The 19,035-nt window shown below is 43.3% G+C and overlaps 4 protein-coding genes across 6 annotated transcripts; 3 read left to right on the top strand and 1 right to left on the bottom strand.

The window, feature by feature from the left end:
• Positions 1-818: 818 nt before the first annotated feature.
• LOC102722328 (uncharacterized CRM domain-containing protein At3g25440, chloroplastic) lies at positions 819-5,856 on the bottom strand. Of its 3 annotated transcripts, XM_015841358.2 has the most exons (7): positions 5,385-5,856; positions 4,481-4,594; positions 4,042-4,396; positions 3,525-3,926; positions 3,061-3,294; positions 2,159-2,251; positions 819-1,340 (listed from the first exon to the last, which is right to left on the bottom strand). In XM_015841358.2, the coding sequence occupies exons 2-5, from the start codon at positions 4,552-4,554 to the stop codon at positions 3,106-3,108; spliced, it is 1,020 nt and encodes a 339-aa protein (XP_015696844.1). In that variant the 5' UTR covers positions 4,555-4,594; positions 5,385-5,856; the 3' UTR covers positions 819-1,340; positions 2,159-2,251; positions 3,061-3,105. The 3 variants fall into 3 exon arrangements, with proteins under 3 accessions (XP_015696844.1, XP_006660965.2, XP_015696842.1); XM_006660902.3 differs by lacking the exon at positions 5,385-5,856 and having other exon boundaries at positions 4,481-4,801; XM_015841356.2 differs by lacking the exons at positions 819-1,340; positions 5,385-5,856 and adding an exon at positions 1,348-1,494 and having other exon boundaries at positions 4,481-4,801.
• A 1,834-nt stretch (positions 5,857-7,690) lies between these two features.
• LOC102706321 (cytochrome b561, DM13 and DOMON domain-containing protein At5g54830-like) lies at positions 7,691-10,850 on the top strand. Its single transcript, XM_006661466.2, has one exon. The coding sequence runs from the start codon at positions 7,814-7,816 to the stop codon at positions 10,436-10,438; it is 2,625 nt and encodes an 874-aa protein (XP_006661529.2). The 5' UTR covers positions 7,691-7,813; the 3' UTR covers positions 10,439-10,850.
• Positions 10,851-12,511: 1,661 nt separating this feature from the next.
• Positions 12,512-15,430, top strand: LOC102706038 (probable purine permease 5). Its single transcript, XM_015840774.2, has 2 exons — positions 12,512-12,729; positions 14,171-15,430. Exons 1-2 carry the CDS (start codon positions 12,669-12,671, stop codon positions 15,256-15,258), a joined length of 1,149 nt encoding a protein of 382 aa, XP_015696260.2. The 5' UTR covers positions 12,512-12,668; the 3' UTR covers positions 15,259-15,430.
• Positions 15,431-16,116: 686 nt separating this feature from the next.
• On the top strand, positions 16,117-18,407 carry LOC102722045 (uncharacterized protein At2g39795, mitochondrial-like). Its single transcript, XM_040527867.1, has 4 exons — positions 16,117-16,365; positions 16,455-16,789; positions 16,867-17,054; positions 18,105-18,407. Exons 1-3 carry the CDS (start codon positions 16,192-16,194, stop codon positions 17,024-17,026), a joined length of 669 nt encoding a protein of 222 aa, XP_040383801.1. The 5' UTR covers positions 16,117-16,191; the 3' UTR covers positions 17,027-17,054; positions 18,105-18,407.
• The last annotated feature ends 628 nt before the right edge of the window (positions 18,408-19,035 follow it).

The raw sequence follows: 19,035 nt of genomic DNA, 5'->3' as shown, positions 1-19,035 counted from the left end.
GTTTCTACCCCTCGTGTTTTGCGTAATTATGTTTGGAGCGTCGGTTAAGTCGTTTGACCCACGTGGCGCTGCACATGCGAAGGGGCGTGATTGACTGATGCCGATTTATTTTGTCATTTTTCAACCTTTTATTTCTTAAAAAAATAAATTCTATAAAATTTATTTTTAAATCTTAGACCAGTCTGGCTGGTAGTGGAACATTCCCACGATAATTTGTCCACGGTGAGTGTTATTTAGCCATGTTAAGCGGTGCTATAGGCAAAAAATGTTTAGATTTTGAAATTAATTCTGAAAAGATTAAAAATATTTAAAAATAATACAAATTCACTAAAGCTAACCTGAAACCTCCAAAGATTTTAGAGTTTTAGATTGTTTGATGTTTATGATAGTTATTTAAAGGTATAACCGAATGAATAACTATTGTAAAATTGAAATTTTCTTAAATGAAACTTTTTGTAGAAAAATGTTATAAGAAACACACCGTTAAGGTGTTTGAGAAGTACGACCACGGAAAAACCCAAAATCTGCATAAGGTCATAATGTAATGATATCCGAAAATTTTGGGCACCCAATTTTTACGTTCCTTTATCGCCTGCACAAGCAAAGAATTCCTTTAAATCTTTAGTCGATTTTTGCAAAAAAAAAAAGTACCGGATCCTGGCTTGCCAGTGACCTTTTGTCCCACTGCAAAGCTCGTGTTCGCGCCTACCGACCGCACGGCGATCAGCGAGAGCACGTCTAGCTCCAATTCCGTATTTTTCCTATTCCCGTATTTTAAGAATTATGTATTTCGAAGGAGTCCTAAATGTTCAGTTCGAACAAATGCTTGAGCTATCATTTATCCTTTTTTTTTCTCTTAATGGAATGAGCCATCACTTCAATTGTTTGACCGTTCGACCCAGACAATTCCATTGTAGCCGAAAACAAATGAGTTTATATACTGGATATAGAAGAACATAACATGCCGACTACATGATCAAGAATTTCTGTTACAAGAGGATTACTGCAAATAGTACATGCATCCTCTAAAATCCCAATTTGGTGATTTTCAGAGTCCATGTTACTCCACGCAAGTGGTCAAGAACTCCACATGATGATCAGTTGTTCTACGCTGGCTTATAGGATGCCAGTACCATGCCATTGCTTAAGCAGATGCTGCTAAACTCTACACAACAATAGGTTCTATGTGACCGGTTGCTTTGGTTTATGCTGTTGTGATGCACCATGACAAGGGCTGGAACCAACGGGTGACACTAGAAATCCTTCGGCTGGAACCAACGGGTGACACTAGAAATCCTTCGGAGTTGATTGGTATGGCATCATCAGCTTCAGTCAGGGCCCTGTGGAGGCACATACAACCACATCATGTTAACGGTTGGGGCTTAAGAACCACCGCCTAGCGATTGCAGTTGACAAGATCTTGTTCCGTAACTCTGTTCTTCAATTTCTCATTATATGATCACTTCTATGTAACACAATGCATTTTAGTGGTGACTGCACAAAATCAGTCTAACCTGATTAATTTCTCGATTTTTTATGTTGCTGATATATTAAATAGTAATGCTAAACTCAGGACTTACAAGTTACAACGTCCATTATCACAAAGAAAAGAAGTAAATTTGCACTGCTTTTTCATTGCTGTAAAAGATCCAACTAAACTCTCCAAGATAACCTAGTACTTGGTTTGACTAAAATGACTATCGTTTTCCACAGCATAGATTCAATTCAATTCCTGGATTGTTACCAGATATTAGTTTTAGTAAAAAAATAAACAAATTTAGGATTCACCTTCCTATTTTCATTTATTTAGTATTATTTCCTGTGAATGGTTAGCAAGTAAGTCCACTACTGCTTCCAGTATATGAAACTCTCACTCAAACTAGTTGGTTTTAATGGTCCACAGCAATATACATATAGCTTTGGCAGATTTTTCACATATTAAGGCCCAGCAAAGTATCAAGAGGATTTACTCTAAGCTAGCATATAATGTCTATATATATATATGTGTGTGTGTGTGCGCGCGCGCGCGCAGTCATAAGTCATAAAAATTGTCTACGATGGAATTTGTTCATGATCATCTTGATAAAATAATCTAAAAACAGAACTTCCTACATGTTACTGAAAAATCCAATTCAACGAGATATGGGTGAGAGTTTACCTGTTTTCAATTGAGTAGACATATTTCAGATAGCCAGTCCCATGTTTTGCTCCAAGGAAGCCACCCGTGACAAAATACAACTCATCTTGTTCTCTACCAGCAAATGAAATTGATGTAAATGTGTACAGGTATAATGTTTCGATCATGATAGGTGGTATGTGATTCTGATAGGGTACTTCCGCACCATTTTCTAATAAATGAAAGCTTGAGATATCTATACACAGAAAGGTCAATAAGAAAAGAATAATGTTTCTACTTTAAAATTTCCTACTAAAGCATCAAAAGTCAACACACACAAAATACTACTATCTCCGTCCCATAATAACTTCATTTTTTGTTTCTCCATGTCCAACGTTTGACCATTCGTCTTATTTGAAAAATTTGTACAAAAATTTAAAAAATTAATCATGCATAAAGTACTATTCATATTTTATCATCTAGTAATAATAAAAATATTAATCGCAAAAAAAATTTCAATAAGACGAAGAGTCAAAACATTGTACCAAAAAACTGAAAAATGAAGTTATTATGGGACGGAGGTAGTAGAACTTTGTATAATTTTTTTTTCACAGGAACCAGAAACCATATAATAAAATAAAGCACACTAGCAATCCTACCAGGAGTTTCTTTTCTGAGACTATAAGCCTGATTTGTACTCATTACCAACGTTACAAAGATAAATTGCTGCTATGAGCAATTGTTCAATTAAAGGATTTTCAATGTGACAGCAAAATATACACGAGCTAATAAATGAGACCTTTTTTCCTTTCAATTGCTCAAGCTAATAAATATGATACTTATTTTATTTCTACCTCAACTAGAGAATTGAATCAAGCTGATAATCATTATTACACCAAAACTAAGTAGCGTTTGTAATGACAATAAGTATGATCCAATCAAACCTTCATTGCAGAATGTTCTATGGCATCATAGTTCAAAGAGACAACTCATTCAGTATCTGAGCTAGTTGTCAGGTCATCAACAATAGTGTCTTCGCTGCTGATTTTTTCAGAAGTTTCTCCACGATTCTTGAATAAAGCAACATGCTTTTGGTAATCTTCAAGTTCCTTCTCTAGTTTCTCGATAAATTGACTTGTATGTTCAAGAGATTGTTCATACCTATATTTCTCCAAAGCCTATGGAGTATAGAATACGGTTAGACATAAGTTGCTTGAACAGTTCAGAGCTTGCATAGAAATATTTAGAAACATTATTGAGTAGCATGAGAACAAATGGTTAATCAGTTCCAATACATTATGTTTATTTGTATTAAGTTAAAAGAAAGAGAAAATGGTACAGCAACGAGCAACTTTGAGCTAAATACATACCCTCTCCCAGAGAAATTAGTTTTAGCAATTATGATTACCTTCTGCTTCGAGAGAGTGTCGGGAGGTGACATAACTGTTGGCTGCACATAGTTCTTTCCACGATAAAAGATGATGGTATTGTTGGGTTTAATATCAATGACCGTGCCTTTGCTCAGCCGGGTCAGCTCCTCGGCGTACTCGTAGACCTGGCCAGGCCGACAAGGTTTGCAGACCACCTTCACAGTCTCATGCTTCTTCCAGTGAAGGTGCATATTGAGAACCACACCGCCAAACACCCCTCTCCTTCCAACAGGAACATAGTTCTTTTTCTTCTCGCCGGTTCTTTTGAGGTAGAATTTCTCCTCATCAGTTAGAATCTCAGGGTCATGAACAGGCTCCGGTGATCTGGGGACCTCGTACTTCCTCAGCTTCTCAATGAGCCATTCTTCTTTCCTCTTAGCCTAAATTCACATGGCAATTCAACAATGCAGCATTTCTCATTAATGAGATAGTACATTCCATAGCAAAAGTAGCGATCTAAATCGGTAACATTGCAAAACAGAAGAACTAATAGACCTTTTCGAGCTTGTATCGAATCCTGACTTCAGGGTTGGGCGACTTCATCTTCTTCTTGGCCTTGAGGCGGTACCACTTGAGCTGGTTAACCTTGGCCTTCCGTGACATCTTCTTCTGCGCCCTCGCTGGACGCTGCCCCTGACCCGCCGTCTGCTTCTTAGCCGCGCTGCTGCCGACAGAGAACCTAGCAAAGCCGCCATCCGTCTCCAGTGTGACTGCCGTGCTCCCGTGCCGCACAGGCTGGAACCACCATCCCCGCGCACCCGCCCAACGCTCAGACACGCCGCGGGTAGGCTCGAACGACGACGCGCCAGGGCACGGAGAACCCGCGCCGCGCAGCCGCGCCCAGAAGCCGCTGGATTCAAGAAACGCTGGACGGATTAGGACCAAGGCCGAGAGTGAGATCAAACCATGCGGGTGGGGTGGGGGGAGAGCGAACCTTGGAGAGACTACCGTTGCGGCGGCGGAGCGGAGGGATCGGCGGCGGAGGAGCCGGGGCGCGAGGGACGTCATATGGCTCCGGACGGCGGCGGCAGTGCAAGACGACGCGAGGCTGTGGGGTAAATTGCCAAAATATCTCCAGAATACCATTAGTAAACAAGAAAACTCCAAAACACCACTGGTAAACAGGGTAGTCTTGCTAAAACGCCAAAATTCACATATTAGATTGTTTTAAATGAAAACAAATATTAAAAGTGAACATTCTACCCCTAAGCCTTTTATTAGCCATATATTATTCTAGAAATTATTTAAAAATATAAAAATGAATTATTTTCGAATAAATAATCATAGAAAATAGGAATAATTGTTTATTTGCGCAAAAAAAACCATGACGTCTTCAAAAAGCCATATATTATTCCAGAAATTAATAAAAAATAAAAAATGATTTATTTTCGAATAAAAAATCGTAGAAAATAGGAATAATTGTTTTTCGCGCAAAAAAAATACCATGACGTATTCAAAAATTCCTGAATTTATCAGAACGAAAAAATAATAATTTGTGAACACCAAAAAACAGTGAAAAATTCGCCATGACCTTTTGATAGGTTGACAATCCAACAACACATACAATAGACAACTAGTTACAATTTTTCAAGCATCAAATTCAAACCATACAACTGCACATATAGCATCCAAGTTTCATACATCATGTCCAACCATACAATCATCCAAGTTTCATACATCATATCCAAACATAAAATTCAATGGCGCCTGCGGCAGCCTCCTCCCTCCCAGCCATAGGACTAAAATATTAATCATTCCAAAATCATTTGAGCATACCATAAGAATAAAACATTAAGCAAATGTTTACTTGCTTAAACCAAGATGGAAGTTTTACTCACAATCAAGATGGAAGTTCACAGCAAGGAGCAAGGCGTCCAACGGCAAGCAGCAAGGAGCAAGGAGCAAGGAGCAAGCAGCAGGGAGCGACCGCAGGGAGCCGGCTCGTCGCCCCCTGCCCCCCGCCCCTCTCGGTAGCGCGCGCCGCCACCGGCGTCCAACGGCGCCTCCCCCGCCTGGCCGCCTCCTCGCCGCGTCTGCCGGTAGCGCGCGCCCCCGTAGCCGGCGTCCAACCGCGCCGCCCGCGGCCAGCCGCCTTCTCGCCGCGCCGCCCGCGTCCCCGGGAGCCGCCGCGACTGGCCGCCTCCTCGCCGCCGGCTCGATGCGCGCCCGCGCCCCCGGGAGACGCCGCGCCGTCACGACTGGCCGTCTCCTCGCCGCCGGCTAGGGTTCCACCCGGTTCCTTGCCTGTTCTCTTCCTTACTGATTTGTTTTAGAACCGAGGGTAAAAGAGTCGGTGGATAAATGTGATGATTTGACTTTTTTTTTCTGGTCTACTTGTAAGTAAGTATGATACGAGGATATGGTGTCAAATAATCGAATCGAAAAGAAAAGAAAAAATAAAAATAGTATGATGAAACATACATTAACTAAATAAGTGGTGTTTTAGAGGATACTTGTTTACTAATCATGTTCCGGAGAGTATTCGCCTTACCGGCGGTGGTGTTTTACTGTTTTAGCAATTTACCCGAGGCTGTGGACGCGCGGCGGTCGTTGGCTCATGTAATTTAGCCCGTGGACCTTTCTTCCCGAGAATGGGCTTCAGAATGTGCTTTTAGAAATGCATAACGTAGAGGAAAAAGTTCACTAAAAATCCTTAAACTTAAACGTGAGTCTGTTTTTTTTCTTAACCGTAATACTATAAATATGTATCCCTAAACTCGTATAATTCGTTAAAAAAGTCTCTCGACAATATTGATTTATTTTTTACTGATTTTTGCTGATGTGGTGTCCGGTAGGTCCTATATATTAGGTTTAGGGATCTCTCACAACATATTTAAGTAAATCTTATAAAACTGCATGTATTCTGATCTAATTATCCTAAAACTATATATTTAAATGTGCATGACAAAACTAGATACAGTATTTAGCATTGAAAATTTCTCAAAGCTAGATAACGAAGGCATAACATCACAAAATTAAAGATTTAGCATCAATTTTGTCCCAATACTATATATTTATAACTTTAAGAAAAACATTAGTGCGATGGATCTAATATCTAAATATATAGTTCTTTGATAACTTCATCTCTAAATATGTAGCTTTGTGATATGATGATTTGTATTTATAGTTTTAGGTAAATTTCGTGCTAAATTGTGATTGATACATCATTAAATTATAGTTTTGTAATGTTTCAATCAAAGTATAGTTCAATGAAATATACTTTATTTTTTATATTTGTTTTCCCTTGCTTCTATTTTCTACCTGAAATGACTGCCACTCTTATTTGAGGTAGACACTTTTTGCCTGAAACACCTAATATAGGCAATATATTTTCGACCTATTCCAAAGTTGCTTACTTTTAACATTTCAACCACGTAAAAATTTCATGGGACTGAATTTCTAGAGTGGTGAGCTTAGATCCATTCATTTCTTTAGTTTGACACGCACCTGTGCTGAGAATTTTCTTTTTTTCTAACGTTCTACCATTTCTGACTATGATTATGACTAGAAGAATATTAGTAAAGCTATTATTTAAAGATCACGATGAGATATACTTATTCAATTATAAAATTATTTACGTTATGGTATACTAGTAGATAGAGTAGATAGATGTAGTTATGTGGTTTTATGCTACATGTTATAGTTTCGTACCATGCGACGGATTACATGAATCCTGAGTATCTCCAGTAGATGTCTAAAGTTGATCACTAAAGCTAAATTTTAGGAATTGGGCTAAAAAGTATATCTAACTGATTATCAAATAGATTCTTAATATTTGCACATGTTTAAATTTAGCTCTCCTATATCCTAAATTTGAGATAAAAATATGTGTTTCTAATACCACTTATTCAGTTTTAGATTTTTATTGAAGGAGTGCGTAATTTTTTGCCTAATATTTTTTAATGAATATAATACAGATATTAGCAAAAACAAAACAAAACAGTCCAACTGACAAAAAAAATTTTGGAAAATTGCTGGTGACAGCTTCCCTACCCAGGAAAGCATCGCACATTCGCACGACGGCACGAGTCGACTAGTCCATCCACTCCCAAAGTGGATCTCGGCCAGCCAGCCCACCACCCAGGACCGGAGTGACCCCCTCCCCTCCGGTCGCCTCGCCTCGCACCGCACCACCGCACCACTCCCCGCCCGCCTCCCGCCGCCGCCGCGAGCGAGCGAGCCCAACTCAACCCCCACCCTTCCACTCCCAGATCCCCCTCCGCCTTTGGCGCCGCCCTCCAGATCTCGATCCCGCGCGGCCGCGGCCATGGCCACCGCCGCCCTCCGCCTCGCTGTAATTGTGGCCGTGGTGTGGTCGTCGTCGGCCGCGTGCCCGCACACCAACCTCACCGCGGGCTTCGCTGCGGACTTCACCATGCTGCAGCACCAGCTCCGCGGCAGGGTCAGCCTCCCGGACGACGGCTCCTGCGCGCTGCGGCTCACCCGCTTCGACCTCCTCGCGGCCTCCTCCTCCGCGCGCTTCTGGGCCGCGGAGGGGGCCTCCCTCGCCGACCTCGCCGCCGGCCGCCCCTTCTCGCCCCACGCGCTCAACGCCACCTTCCGCAACGCCACCCTCCTGCTCCCCTTCTCCAGCCCGCTCCCGCCGCTCCTCGCACTCTACGACCCCGACACCTCCTCCGACCTCGGCCACGTCTTCCTCCCCGTCTCTGGCTCCAACGACTCCGGCGCGCCGGCGACTGTGCCCACCATGTTCGATAACTGCCTCCCTCTCGCGGATAACAAATACCGTCTCCGTTGGACGCTCAACGCCTCTGCCGCCACCGTCGAGATCGGCCTCGAGGCCGCCGTCGGCTCCGAGTACTACATGGCGTTCGGCTGGGCGGACCCCAAGGCCAATTCTCCCGCCATGATCCATTCCGATGTTGTCGTCGCCGGCTTCACCGAGGAAGGTATGCCATTTGCCGAGGACTACTACATAACCGACTACAGCGAGTGCACCCTGGGGACGGATGGATCACCGGTTTCTGGCGTCTGCCCTGACAATGTTTACGACGAGGGGAAGAATGATTCCAGGCTGGTGTATGGTCACCGGCGGGATGGAGTGTCTTTCGTGAGGTATCAGAGGAAACTTGATACCGAGGATGCCAAGTATGACGTGCCAGTGAGTGCCACAGAGGAGATGGCAGTGGTCTGGGCCACTGGGAAGCTGCGTCCGCCGGATTCTCTAAGGGCGCACTACCTCCCGCAGAACCACGGGGGGCCTAGGGACTCAACCTATGGGTTTGCAAGGGTGAATTTGTCGGAAACGGTGGACAGTTGCAACGGACCATTGGATGCTGACAACAAGGAGGATCAGGAAAGGATCATCGCAGATGCAAAGACACCCCTGGTGGTGACATCTGCTCCAGCTGTGCGCTACCCAAACCCACCAAACCCTGACAAGGTGATTTACATCAACAAGAAGGAGGCTCCTCTGCTGAAGGTCGAAAGAGGTGTGCCGGTGAAGTTCTCGGTGCAGGCTGGTCATGATGTTGCACTTTACATCACTTCAGACCCAATTGGTGGGAACGCTACACTGCGGAATAAAACAGAGGTCATATATGCCGGTGGCCGTGATTCTCATGGTGTACCAGCAACTCCTACAGAGCTGCTTTGGCTGCCTGATCGGAATACACCTGATCTAGTCTACTACCAGTCATTATATGAACCGAAGATGGGCTGGAAAGTTCAAGTGGTTGATGGAGGCCTTAGCGACATGTATAATAGCAGCGTCCTTTTGGATGATCAGCAGGTTACTCTGTTTTGGACCCTGTCCCATGATTCTATATCTATAGCAGCTCGAGGTGAGAAGAAAAGTGGGTACCTTGCTATTGGGTTTGGGACTGGGATGCTGAACAGTTATGCTTATGTTGGCTGGGTTGGCAATGATGGAGTTGGACGAGTTAATACTTACTGGATCGATGGAAAGAGTGCAACGGGCATTCATCCCACATCTGAAAACTTAACCTATGTCAGGTGTAAGTCAGAAAATGGCATTATTACATTTGAGTTTACTCGTCCTCTCAAGCCCCCCTGTAGTGGACGGGTAGAGTGTAAGAACATCATTGATCCAACCACGCCCCTCAAGGTAATTTGGGCTATGGGTGCAAGCTGGTCAGGAAACAGCCTGACAGGCAATAACATGCATTCTGTCACAAGCAGTCGCCCCATACGCGTGCTTTTGTTGAGAGGTTCCGCAGAGGCAGAACAGGACTTGCGTCCTGTTTTGGCTGTTCATGGGTTTATGATGTTTGTTGCCTGGGGCATCTTGCTTCCTGGTGGAATACTGGCAGCCCGGTATTTGAAGAGTTTAAAAGGTGACGGATGGTACCAAATACATGTCTATCTGCAGTATTCAGGAATTGCTATAATGTTCCTTGGTGTCCTTTTCGCTGCAGCCGAGCTCCGAGGTTTTTATGTCAGCTCAGTGCATGTTAAATTTGGCGTTGCGGCTCTGCTGTTGGCAGGTCTTCAGCCACTAAATGCCTACTTCCGTCCCAAAAGACCAGCTAATGGTGAGGTTTCATCCAGGAATCGTGTACTCTGGGAGTACCTGCATGTTATCACAGGCAGGTCGGCAATCATTGTTGGAATTGTGGCACTTTTCACTGGAATGAAGCATTTAGGCCATAGGTATGATAGTGAGAATGTAGAGGAGCTCACTTGGGCATTGATGCTGTGGGTGCTTTCAGCTATAGTTGTAGCATTGTACTTGGAGTATAAAGAGGTCAAACGGGGGAGTGGCGACAGAAGCTTCAGAGGGCATTGGGTATTAGGTAACACCGAGGAAGATGATTCAGTTGATCTTTTGCATCCTGACAGTACAAACAGGAACTCAGAATCTAGTACTTCCGGTTTGATGGAGGTTCAGCTTGAACCTCTTGCTAGATGACCTATATCAATATTTATCTCCCAGTGTCAGATACAAATACACCCATTCCTATTTTCACAAATATGGATGAGATCCACAGGTCCCGATAATTTGCTAATCCAAGAGGAATCTGAAATTTATATGACAGGATGATGTCAGGCAACTCAAGGCCTCAAAACTACGTCTTAAATTTCCTATTTACATTGTATAGTGTACATTTTTGACAATAGACAGGCACAATTTGTTACATTACACCAAGCTATTCTTTTTCAGTCAGATTTAGAGAGGAGGGATTTTAGTTGAGGTCCATATTTGCATTTGCAACATTATTAGCTGAGCTGTGTATTGAAGAGGATGTTAGAACTTGTGTATCATATCCACTCTGAAGTCGGACACTGTTTCATTTTGAGATGAGGCAAAGAGATTTTACACTCTCCTGGTTGTCTGTTCCATTGCTCTCTAGATACATACATTATATGCTAAATACTCCATGCTCCATATTTGTTGGGAAATCCTGTCCTTTTTACTGGGTTTCCCATCCTTTTTCTGTTAGTATTGCATGCTGAGTATGTTCCTTTGCGCGAGTAATTTAGGCCGTGGTCCGACTCACGGCCATCCTATGCGTGAGCAACCACAATGCCAGCGTGCTAACATTTGTTTTCATGTTAGATTTCCCCAGATAATATATGACTGTTCACTCCAGCTTTTCTAACGCTTTGTCACCTGCCATTTGCCAACTCATGGTCATTAACCGGCTCAATGAAAACGAAGAAATGTATGTGCCTCTGCAGAGGCAGTGAAGCCTTGTGAGTTGCGGCCTGCTATTGTTTCTTTCACCCTCCGTCACACAAATGGAAGAGGAACCTATGACGTAAAGTTAGAACGTAAAGTTAGAGAGATGTTATCATTGGTGTGCGGGTTTCATCATCTATAGGTTCATATGTCAGTCGTTTGAGTCTCTCTAACTTTTACATTAGGACCCAATGACGTCTCTCTAACTTTATGTAAGAGGATTTTGTTCCCACACAAATAACATGATTTTCATGATAACCACACAAATAACATGATTTTCATGGTAACAAGTGATAGGTGCATGTTTTCAACTGCCAGGTTTTAAAATACTGATACGCGTATGTGCAAAATCACGTTTTGCGAGTTTCGGAGAGTAACGTCCAATTATCTTTTGAGTGCTCCTTTCTAAACACAAGAGTTCTATAGAATTTTAACGGAAAACAGTTCAATTTCTCTAAAACTCATACAAAATTCATCCAAATATAGTAGACCCTAAGAATTTTCATGAAAAAACAGTTCAATTTCTCTCAAACTCCTGCGAAATTCATCAAAACAGAATAGGCCCCGAGTGTGTTTTGCGTGTTGTCTCTGCGTACGAGCGGGCAGCTTCCAACCCCAAGACCAGGCACGCCAAAAGTACTTCCTTTCTTCACGTTGAGACACGCCAAAGCAGTCAACACCACACTTTGTCTAAAGAATAACTAAAAAAACGGAACATTCTCATCTAATAGTTGCAATCGCCAGGTATATATATATATATAAAGATGTTTTAAGTTCTCATTAAATTTATATAAGATGCTACTATTTATTACTTCACGAATGAATATAGTAGTCTCATCGTTTTCACTTCTGTTAATGCTCATAAGATAAAATTTAAATTTTGAGTCGTAGTTTATCTTTTAACACAGGGGTGGAATCAAAGGTGGGGGCGGCTAGGGCTAAAGCCCTAAGCTTTGTTCTATAATCCCACTTGTATCTTGTTAATTTATTATGTAAATTCTAAAAATAATGATGCACATGCTAATTCAGCTTTATACGTGATTAGTTTCTGGTTCCGCCCCTGTTTTAACATTTGATTTTAGATTGCAAAAAAATACTTATAAAAAAATTATTCATAAATTATTTTAAACTTATAAATATGTTGTTTTTTTTAAGTCACACGATATCAAATATTTTATAATATAATAAAATAGACCGAGTAGTACTAGATAATAAACAAATCTATTTGTCCGAACGAGCGACGTGCCCAAATCAAAAACCAAAGCAGAATCCGCATGGCTTTCGTAGACGTATCACTACCTAACTCAGCACCCGGATTAAAGCAGATTATCACCTGTTGGCTGTTGCGAGTCATCGCGCCACCGTCGTCTTCTCTGGGGAGACCGGGACAGTGTAGCTTATTGAGCTTCCTCTTGACCGCGAAATCTGCGACCGACAAGCCGGCCGCCGGCGGCAGAAGATGGGGAAGGACCACGCCGGCGACGGCCGCCATCACCATGTTATCCAAGTCCCAGCCTCAGGTCCGTCCAATTTCCGGTTTCCCCTCTTCTTCCTCCAATTACAGGGCGAAAACCTAGTCTTGGTGTGAGCTTTTCTCCCTTCTTGCCTCGTCAATGTGAATAATTGATGCTTATTTGCATAGTTTTAGGACAAGAAAGTGATGAGGCTGCATGCGTATTTGCTTTTGTGTACTTTCGATTGGGAACGATTTTTTTTTCTGAAGTTTACTGTTTTGGAGTAGAGTGTTGCTGCTTCTTGAGCTTACTAGCTAACAACCGTTCAAGAAAAGAAAGTTGTTTCTTTATCTCTTTTTTCTTTAATCTCTTAAGCTCCCTTCTGAATTTTAACTCTTCCATGATTGTTTCTTGATTTTGGAGTACGCAAGATGTGCTCGTCTACAAGTGTTGTAAAAACGGAATACAATAATATCGAACGATTAATTGGAATACGAACGAGTAATCAATATATTATAAGAAATTTAACATTTACATTAATATCACTATGTTTGACAAAATTTCTCATGGCTCAAGATATTGTTAACGTATTATATTGTCAAACGACATAATGTACTCCTATTATTATTATATGATTATACTCAAATAAACAACAATTTTGTTGCTGACTTATATACTGGAGGGGTTGTTTCACAGTTATGTGTTTCTAACCATCTGAAACAATGTCTTATAAAATATAATTATGACAGCAATATATCTAATTGGATAATCATATTCAAAACGAGCGATAAAGCAGATAACATCGCTAGCAGTTACAGTATAAGTATGGAACCGTTTCGTCAGTGTTTCCGTATACACGAACGACTTTTAGTTTACCACAGGTCCACAGTGCTTGCAAGTTGAAGTTTTGTTCTGCGTTTTTTTTTCTATTTCTATGACGCAAAAGTTTTGGTAACCAGGAAACAAGCACAAAATAAGCTTTGTTTCGTTAAACAATACTGGTATGCATGGTACACGGTGGACAAAAAAAATAAGAAAGGACCAAGTCTGAAATTTATCCATCTTAGCTATTGTTGGATGCCAGTCTGAAAGGTTGAGCTTGTAGCAGGACAGAGGAAGCCCAGGGTAGTTCATAGGGAAATTTTCTTTCTTGCATCGCAGGGTCGACAAAATTCGATCTTCTTCTTCTTGCGGCACTGCCATTGTTATCAAGATTCAAGAGTACTCTTCAAAAGTTAACCGAGAGCCCAGAATCGAAAGCTTTTGCAAAATTCCAGTTTCATGTTCAGATGTTTAACACGACATTCTTATTGTTCAGGAAAATACTATTTACCAAGCTGAAGTTGTAGATTAAATCCTGAATTCTGAAATCTTCTGAATATTTATCATCTCCTGATTTCATTTCCTTGTCATGATCGGAAGCAGAAGTTGTTTTAGATTAAATCTTGAATTCTGAAATCTTCTGAATACATGTCATCTCCTGATTTCATCTCCCTGTCATGAACAGCATCAGAAGTTGCAGCGGTGGAGGAGACTGAGACCACTGATCCAGCAGACTGCTCCCTGCATCAGAAGGCAGCCGAGATGGTTGCCTCATCCATGGAGGCATACCGGAGCAAGCCGCTCTCCTTCTGGCTGCTGCTCCTTCTCAGCGCCGGCGCGATGCTCACGGCGTTCCCGGCGTCGAGCCTCCTGTCGCGGCTGTACTACAATAACGGAGGCAACAGCAAGTGGATCTTGTCGTGGTCCGCCGTCGCCGGCTGGCCGCTGCCGGCGCTCTTCCTGCTCCCGTACTACCTCCTCGGCAAGGCGTCGCCGACGCCGCTGTCGCTGAAGCTGTGCGCCTGGTACGTCCTGCTCGGCTTCCTCAGCGCCGCCGACAACCTCATGTACGCCTGGGCCTACGCCTATCTCCCGGCGTCCACCGCGTCGCTCGTCGCCGCGTCGTCGCTGGTGTTCTCGGCGCTGTTCGGCTACGCCATCGTGAAGAACAGGCTGCGGCTGTCGTCGCTGAACGCCATCGTCGTCATCACCGCCGGCGTGGTGATCATCGCGCTGGACTCGCAGTCGGACAGGTACCCGGGGATCACCGACAAGCAGTACACGCTAGGGCTCGTCTGGGACGTCCTCGGGTCGGCGCTCCACGGCCTCATCTTCGCGCTGTCGGAGCTCGTGTTCGTCAAGATCCTCGGCCGGAGGTCGTTCCACGTGGTGCTGGAGCAGCAGGCGATGGTGTCGTTCTGCGCCTTCGCGTTCACGTCCGTGGGGGTCGCCGTGAACGGCGACTTCCCGGCGATGCGGCGGGAGGCAGCCGGGTTCAAGCACGGCGAGGTGTCGTACGTGATGGTGATGGTGTGGTCGGCGGTGACGTTCCAGCTGGGCGTACTGGGAGGCACCGGCGTGCTGTTCTTGGCGTCGACCGTCCTCGCCGGCGTGCTGAACGCCGTGAGGGTGCCGGTGACGAGCATCGCGGCGGTCATCTGGTTCCATGACCCCATGAGCGGGTTCAAGATCCTATCTTTGGTCATCACCGTGTGGGGGTTTGGCTCCTACATGGTTGGCCACTCTTCTACCAAGAAAGCATCCACAAATTAATTCTTGTACTATTACTAGACTAGAGGAAAACCTGACAATGTGTGAAATTTGTGGCTTTTAAACTTTGTAATTGTAGTTGTTCTGGGATCAGATTGCAAAGAGAAAAAAAGGGCAACACCGAAATGGACGAAATTTGATCAAACTAGAACCTAAATTAATAAGTTTGACTAAACTTGAACCAAATTCAGATGAAATGGAAGTAAAATGGTTGTACCGGACCGCACCAAAATAGGTGAAATTGACTCAAATTTGGAGCTTTCGGTCCGAATCCGATAACCGTTAATCGTAATCGATCAAATTGCATCCAAAAAATCATTCTTATTCTTTAAGACATAGAAATGAGCAAACATGCATTTCCGAAAAAAGAAATGAGCAAACATGAGATAAGATCTCATGCTTGTTTTCCTCCAAAAGCTCTAGGATAAAATCTGTTTCATTGTTTTTTTAAAAAAAATAATAGATAGAAATCAATTCTTACTTAAGGACTCTACAGGATATTTCCTATGGAATATATATCTTTTTAAATTGAATACTCCTTTCGTCTTAAAATACTACTCCTTCCATTCCAAAAGAAATTCTTCTGCATAGTTCAACTGAACTAGAAAGATAACTAATTTTGGGACGGAACACTACTTACGATTCAAATTTTCCCCATAACACTACTTCAATACCGCTTCTTGACCAACCTCTTCACCCAAACCGTCTATTTAATTTCTTAACATATTTCTTCGTTTTAACCAATCACAGTCATATTTTATCTCGAGCTTAATTTTTTTCAAAAAAAAAGAAAGGCATACGTTGAACTATTTTGATATGCTTGAAATCAAGTGGGCTTTTAATTGGGCTTCTCAGATTGCGAAAAACGGAAGTCGGCCGCACTAACACAGCTTGTTTGTCTACGCCAGACGGCTGCAGAGGCATTTGGTCGAACACATGGCGCGCGCCCTAGTCCGCCGGGCTCTCTCCCTCGCCGCCGCGGCCTCCTCCCCGGCGACCCCTTCCTTCTCCACCGCCGTCGTGCCGCTGCGCTCCCCCCTCGACGACCGCCTCCTCCGCCTCCTGCGCTCCGAGATCTCCTACATCTCCGACCGCCGCCCTCCCCATGCGGTACGGTACCCTCTCCCTCCTATCGAACCTCTCCTCCCCTCCTCTCGCTCTCGTCTTCTCTGATTCGCAGCGGAACGGACACCTTGCAGCCGCCGAAGACCTTCAGGTCGTTCGGGGTGGAGGACCGTCCGGGGGAGCAGTGGGTGCGCCTCCGCGCCACCCGCGGCGGCGAGGAGGTCAAGGTCGACGCCACCATGTGCGACGGCGCCGCCGTCCCGCCCGCCGACGCGCCCCTCTTCCGCCGCGTCGAGTCGCTCGAGCACGGCCCGCGCCTCCACCTCAGCCTCATCGTCGAGGTCTCCCGCGCGGACCGCGTCCTCGGCTTCATCTGCTCCGCCTGGCCCGACGAGCTCGTCGTCCGCCACGTCCTCACTCTCCGAGACGCCGACGGTTCCAGCACCGGGAACGGAGGCCGCGACTTTGCGTACAGATGCTTTTGTGATTTTTTACGCCTCTGGTTTTTGGGAATCTGAAAGTTCCTCTGTTGCGAATGATTCGCAGGAAGCTGGAGGCAAAGGAGAGGGAGTCGGTGAGGAAATTCTTGCAGGAGAGGGAGGTGGATGACGAACTCGCGGAGTTCTTGCACGAATACATGGCAAACAAGGAAAAGATGGAGCTTCTCCGGTGGTTGCATATTGTTGAATCATTCGTCGAGAAGTAGGCACAGGAGAAGCAGGTTAAAAAATCAGGTGAGGTCATCAATTTGTCATAGATACATTTATACTAGTAGATCAAATTGACAGCATAGTTGTACTGTCCTAATAACTCTATGGTGACCGAGCTCAAGCTATAAGCCTATAACCCTAATACAGTTAATGACTGAAACCTATTTTTCTCTACAATGCTAGTTGTAGTAAAGAAACGTCGAGGAGGTGAGAAATACTAGTGATCTAAATAGTGATTTAATAGGTAGGGATATTGAGAGTTTATCTTCTTGATGTCTATGATGAGTTTATCCCTACTAGTCTAAATGAATAATGAGACAATAGATCAATGAATTTATGGCTGTCAGTTTTGCAGTTACCACAAAAAAAAACAGATTTTTGGATACCATGAACATTTTTCTTTGACCCCTTTTCTGTTGAGTTGACTCATACGACCTGTAGACTGCAGGACAAATAGTATTATAGTAGGCAGTGAATTCAAATCCTTCGATTTTTCTACCAAGATTCTAAAAGGCGGCAAGGGGTTTTAGTGTTGTCACCTGCATTGTAACGATTACATAACATAGATGGCCTATTATTTGGCTTAAGAAGTACAAGGTTAGGATCCCATTCCTTGCGTGCAGCCTTGTAGACCTTTTTTAGAACATTGGTGCTGATGCATTAAAGGTACTGAGTTGCAACCAGATGTTGGTTGGAGGGTTCTTCCTATCAATCATACCCCAGTATGAACATGCAGTTTCTTTCTGGTTTTTTGTGGATGAACATGCAATTTCTTAAATAATTTGTCTGTCAGAGTGTGAAACAATATTAACCCGTTTACCCAAGGTGGTATGCTAGCATTGTTAATTTCTAGCAAGACCAACTATCCAATATGACGTCCAGGAGCATGGACATATTTAAATGACCATCTATAAGTTTACATCCGTTGGAATGAGAAATTCTGTAACTAAATGTTCATGGCCATCTTGTTCACGTTTTGGAATGTGCTATTTCAAATCGAGTAGATGTCTTATCCATTTATCATTGTAAGTTTCCTGAAATCTTTTGAAGTCTGAACTCCTCTTTGCATTGCAGGAGTTCCTTGTCATATCAGCACGACTGTGGACTTAGTTTCGCCCTGGGAGCTGAAAACAAATAGCCTCCGGGCCTATTGGAAGTGGAGTTAAAGAGCTGCTCTCCTACACTCCATCCTATAACTCTAGTTCTAGTAAAAACTTCAGTTCCATTTAGGAAAATACTAAGAACGTTAATCTGATTGTATTGATGCTGTGGTGCACTACCATACAGAATTGGTGTGATTGATTGTATTGCAGTTGCTCACCTATACGTTTCAATAAATAGATGTGCTATTCTGCTTGTTTTGAATTGCTATGGATGGTATTCCCTTGTTCTATTATTGCTCTTTTGCTGGTGACTTGCTTGCATCCGATGATATCTGGTGCCTGTTTTTCACGAGGTGAAAGTTTTAGATCGATCTGTATGTAGCATATGAAGTATTCATACATAGTGAATACATTTCTCCCTCACGAGCCCTGCATCCGACATGCATCCGAAAAAATTGGATATTGGTAAAATTAAAGAGAAACTGAAATAAAATATTTCGCAGAAAATCTTCTAAATTTTGAGAAATTTTGAGTTTGTTACAATATTGCTTAGAAATAGGACCGTATTTTAAAATATGCTTTGCAGTATTGAAATATTGCAACTTTGACTTTACGTGATGAGGACATCCCAATGATTATTTTGATTCTCAAAAGTAACCAATTCCAATTATTTTAGATTTTCCAATGTTAAGATCTGGCAAGATTAGTGAAGACCGGTCAGAAGGGCAGAAGTCTACTCGGGAATTTATCTTGCTACAACTTCTCATGTAAAATTGTACCGTTCTATAGTATTTTTCATGGTGCATGCTGCACATGGTTGGAGAGCTTATCGAACGTACTTTTCAACCCAACAAACGCTGCATCTTCTGGACTTCTCAATAAAGAGTTATGATCTGATTAGT

The sequence above is a fragment of the Oryza brachyantha genome, chromosome 9 (genome assembly GCF_000231095.2).
Source record: "Oryza brachyantha chromosome 9, ObraRS2, whole genome shotgun sequence".
Lineage (NCBI taxonomy): Eukaryota > Viridiplantae > Streptophyta > Magnoliopsida > Poales > Poaceae > Oryza > Oryza brachyantha.
Note: the sequence above shows the minus strand (reverse complement) of the source record. Positions and strands in the feature narration are given on the sequence as shown.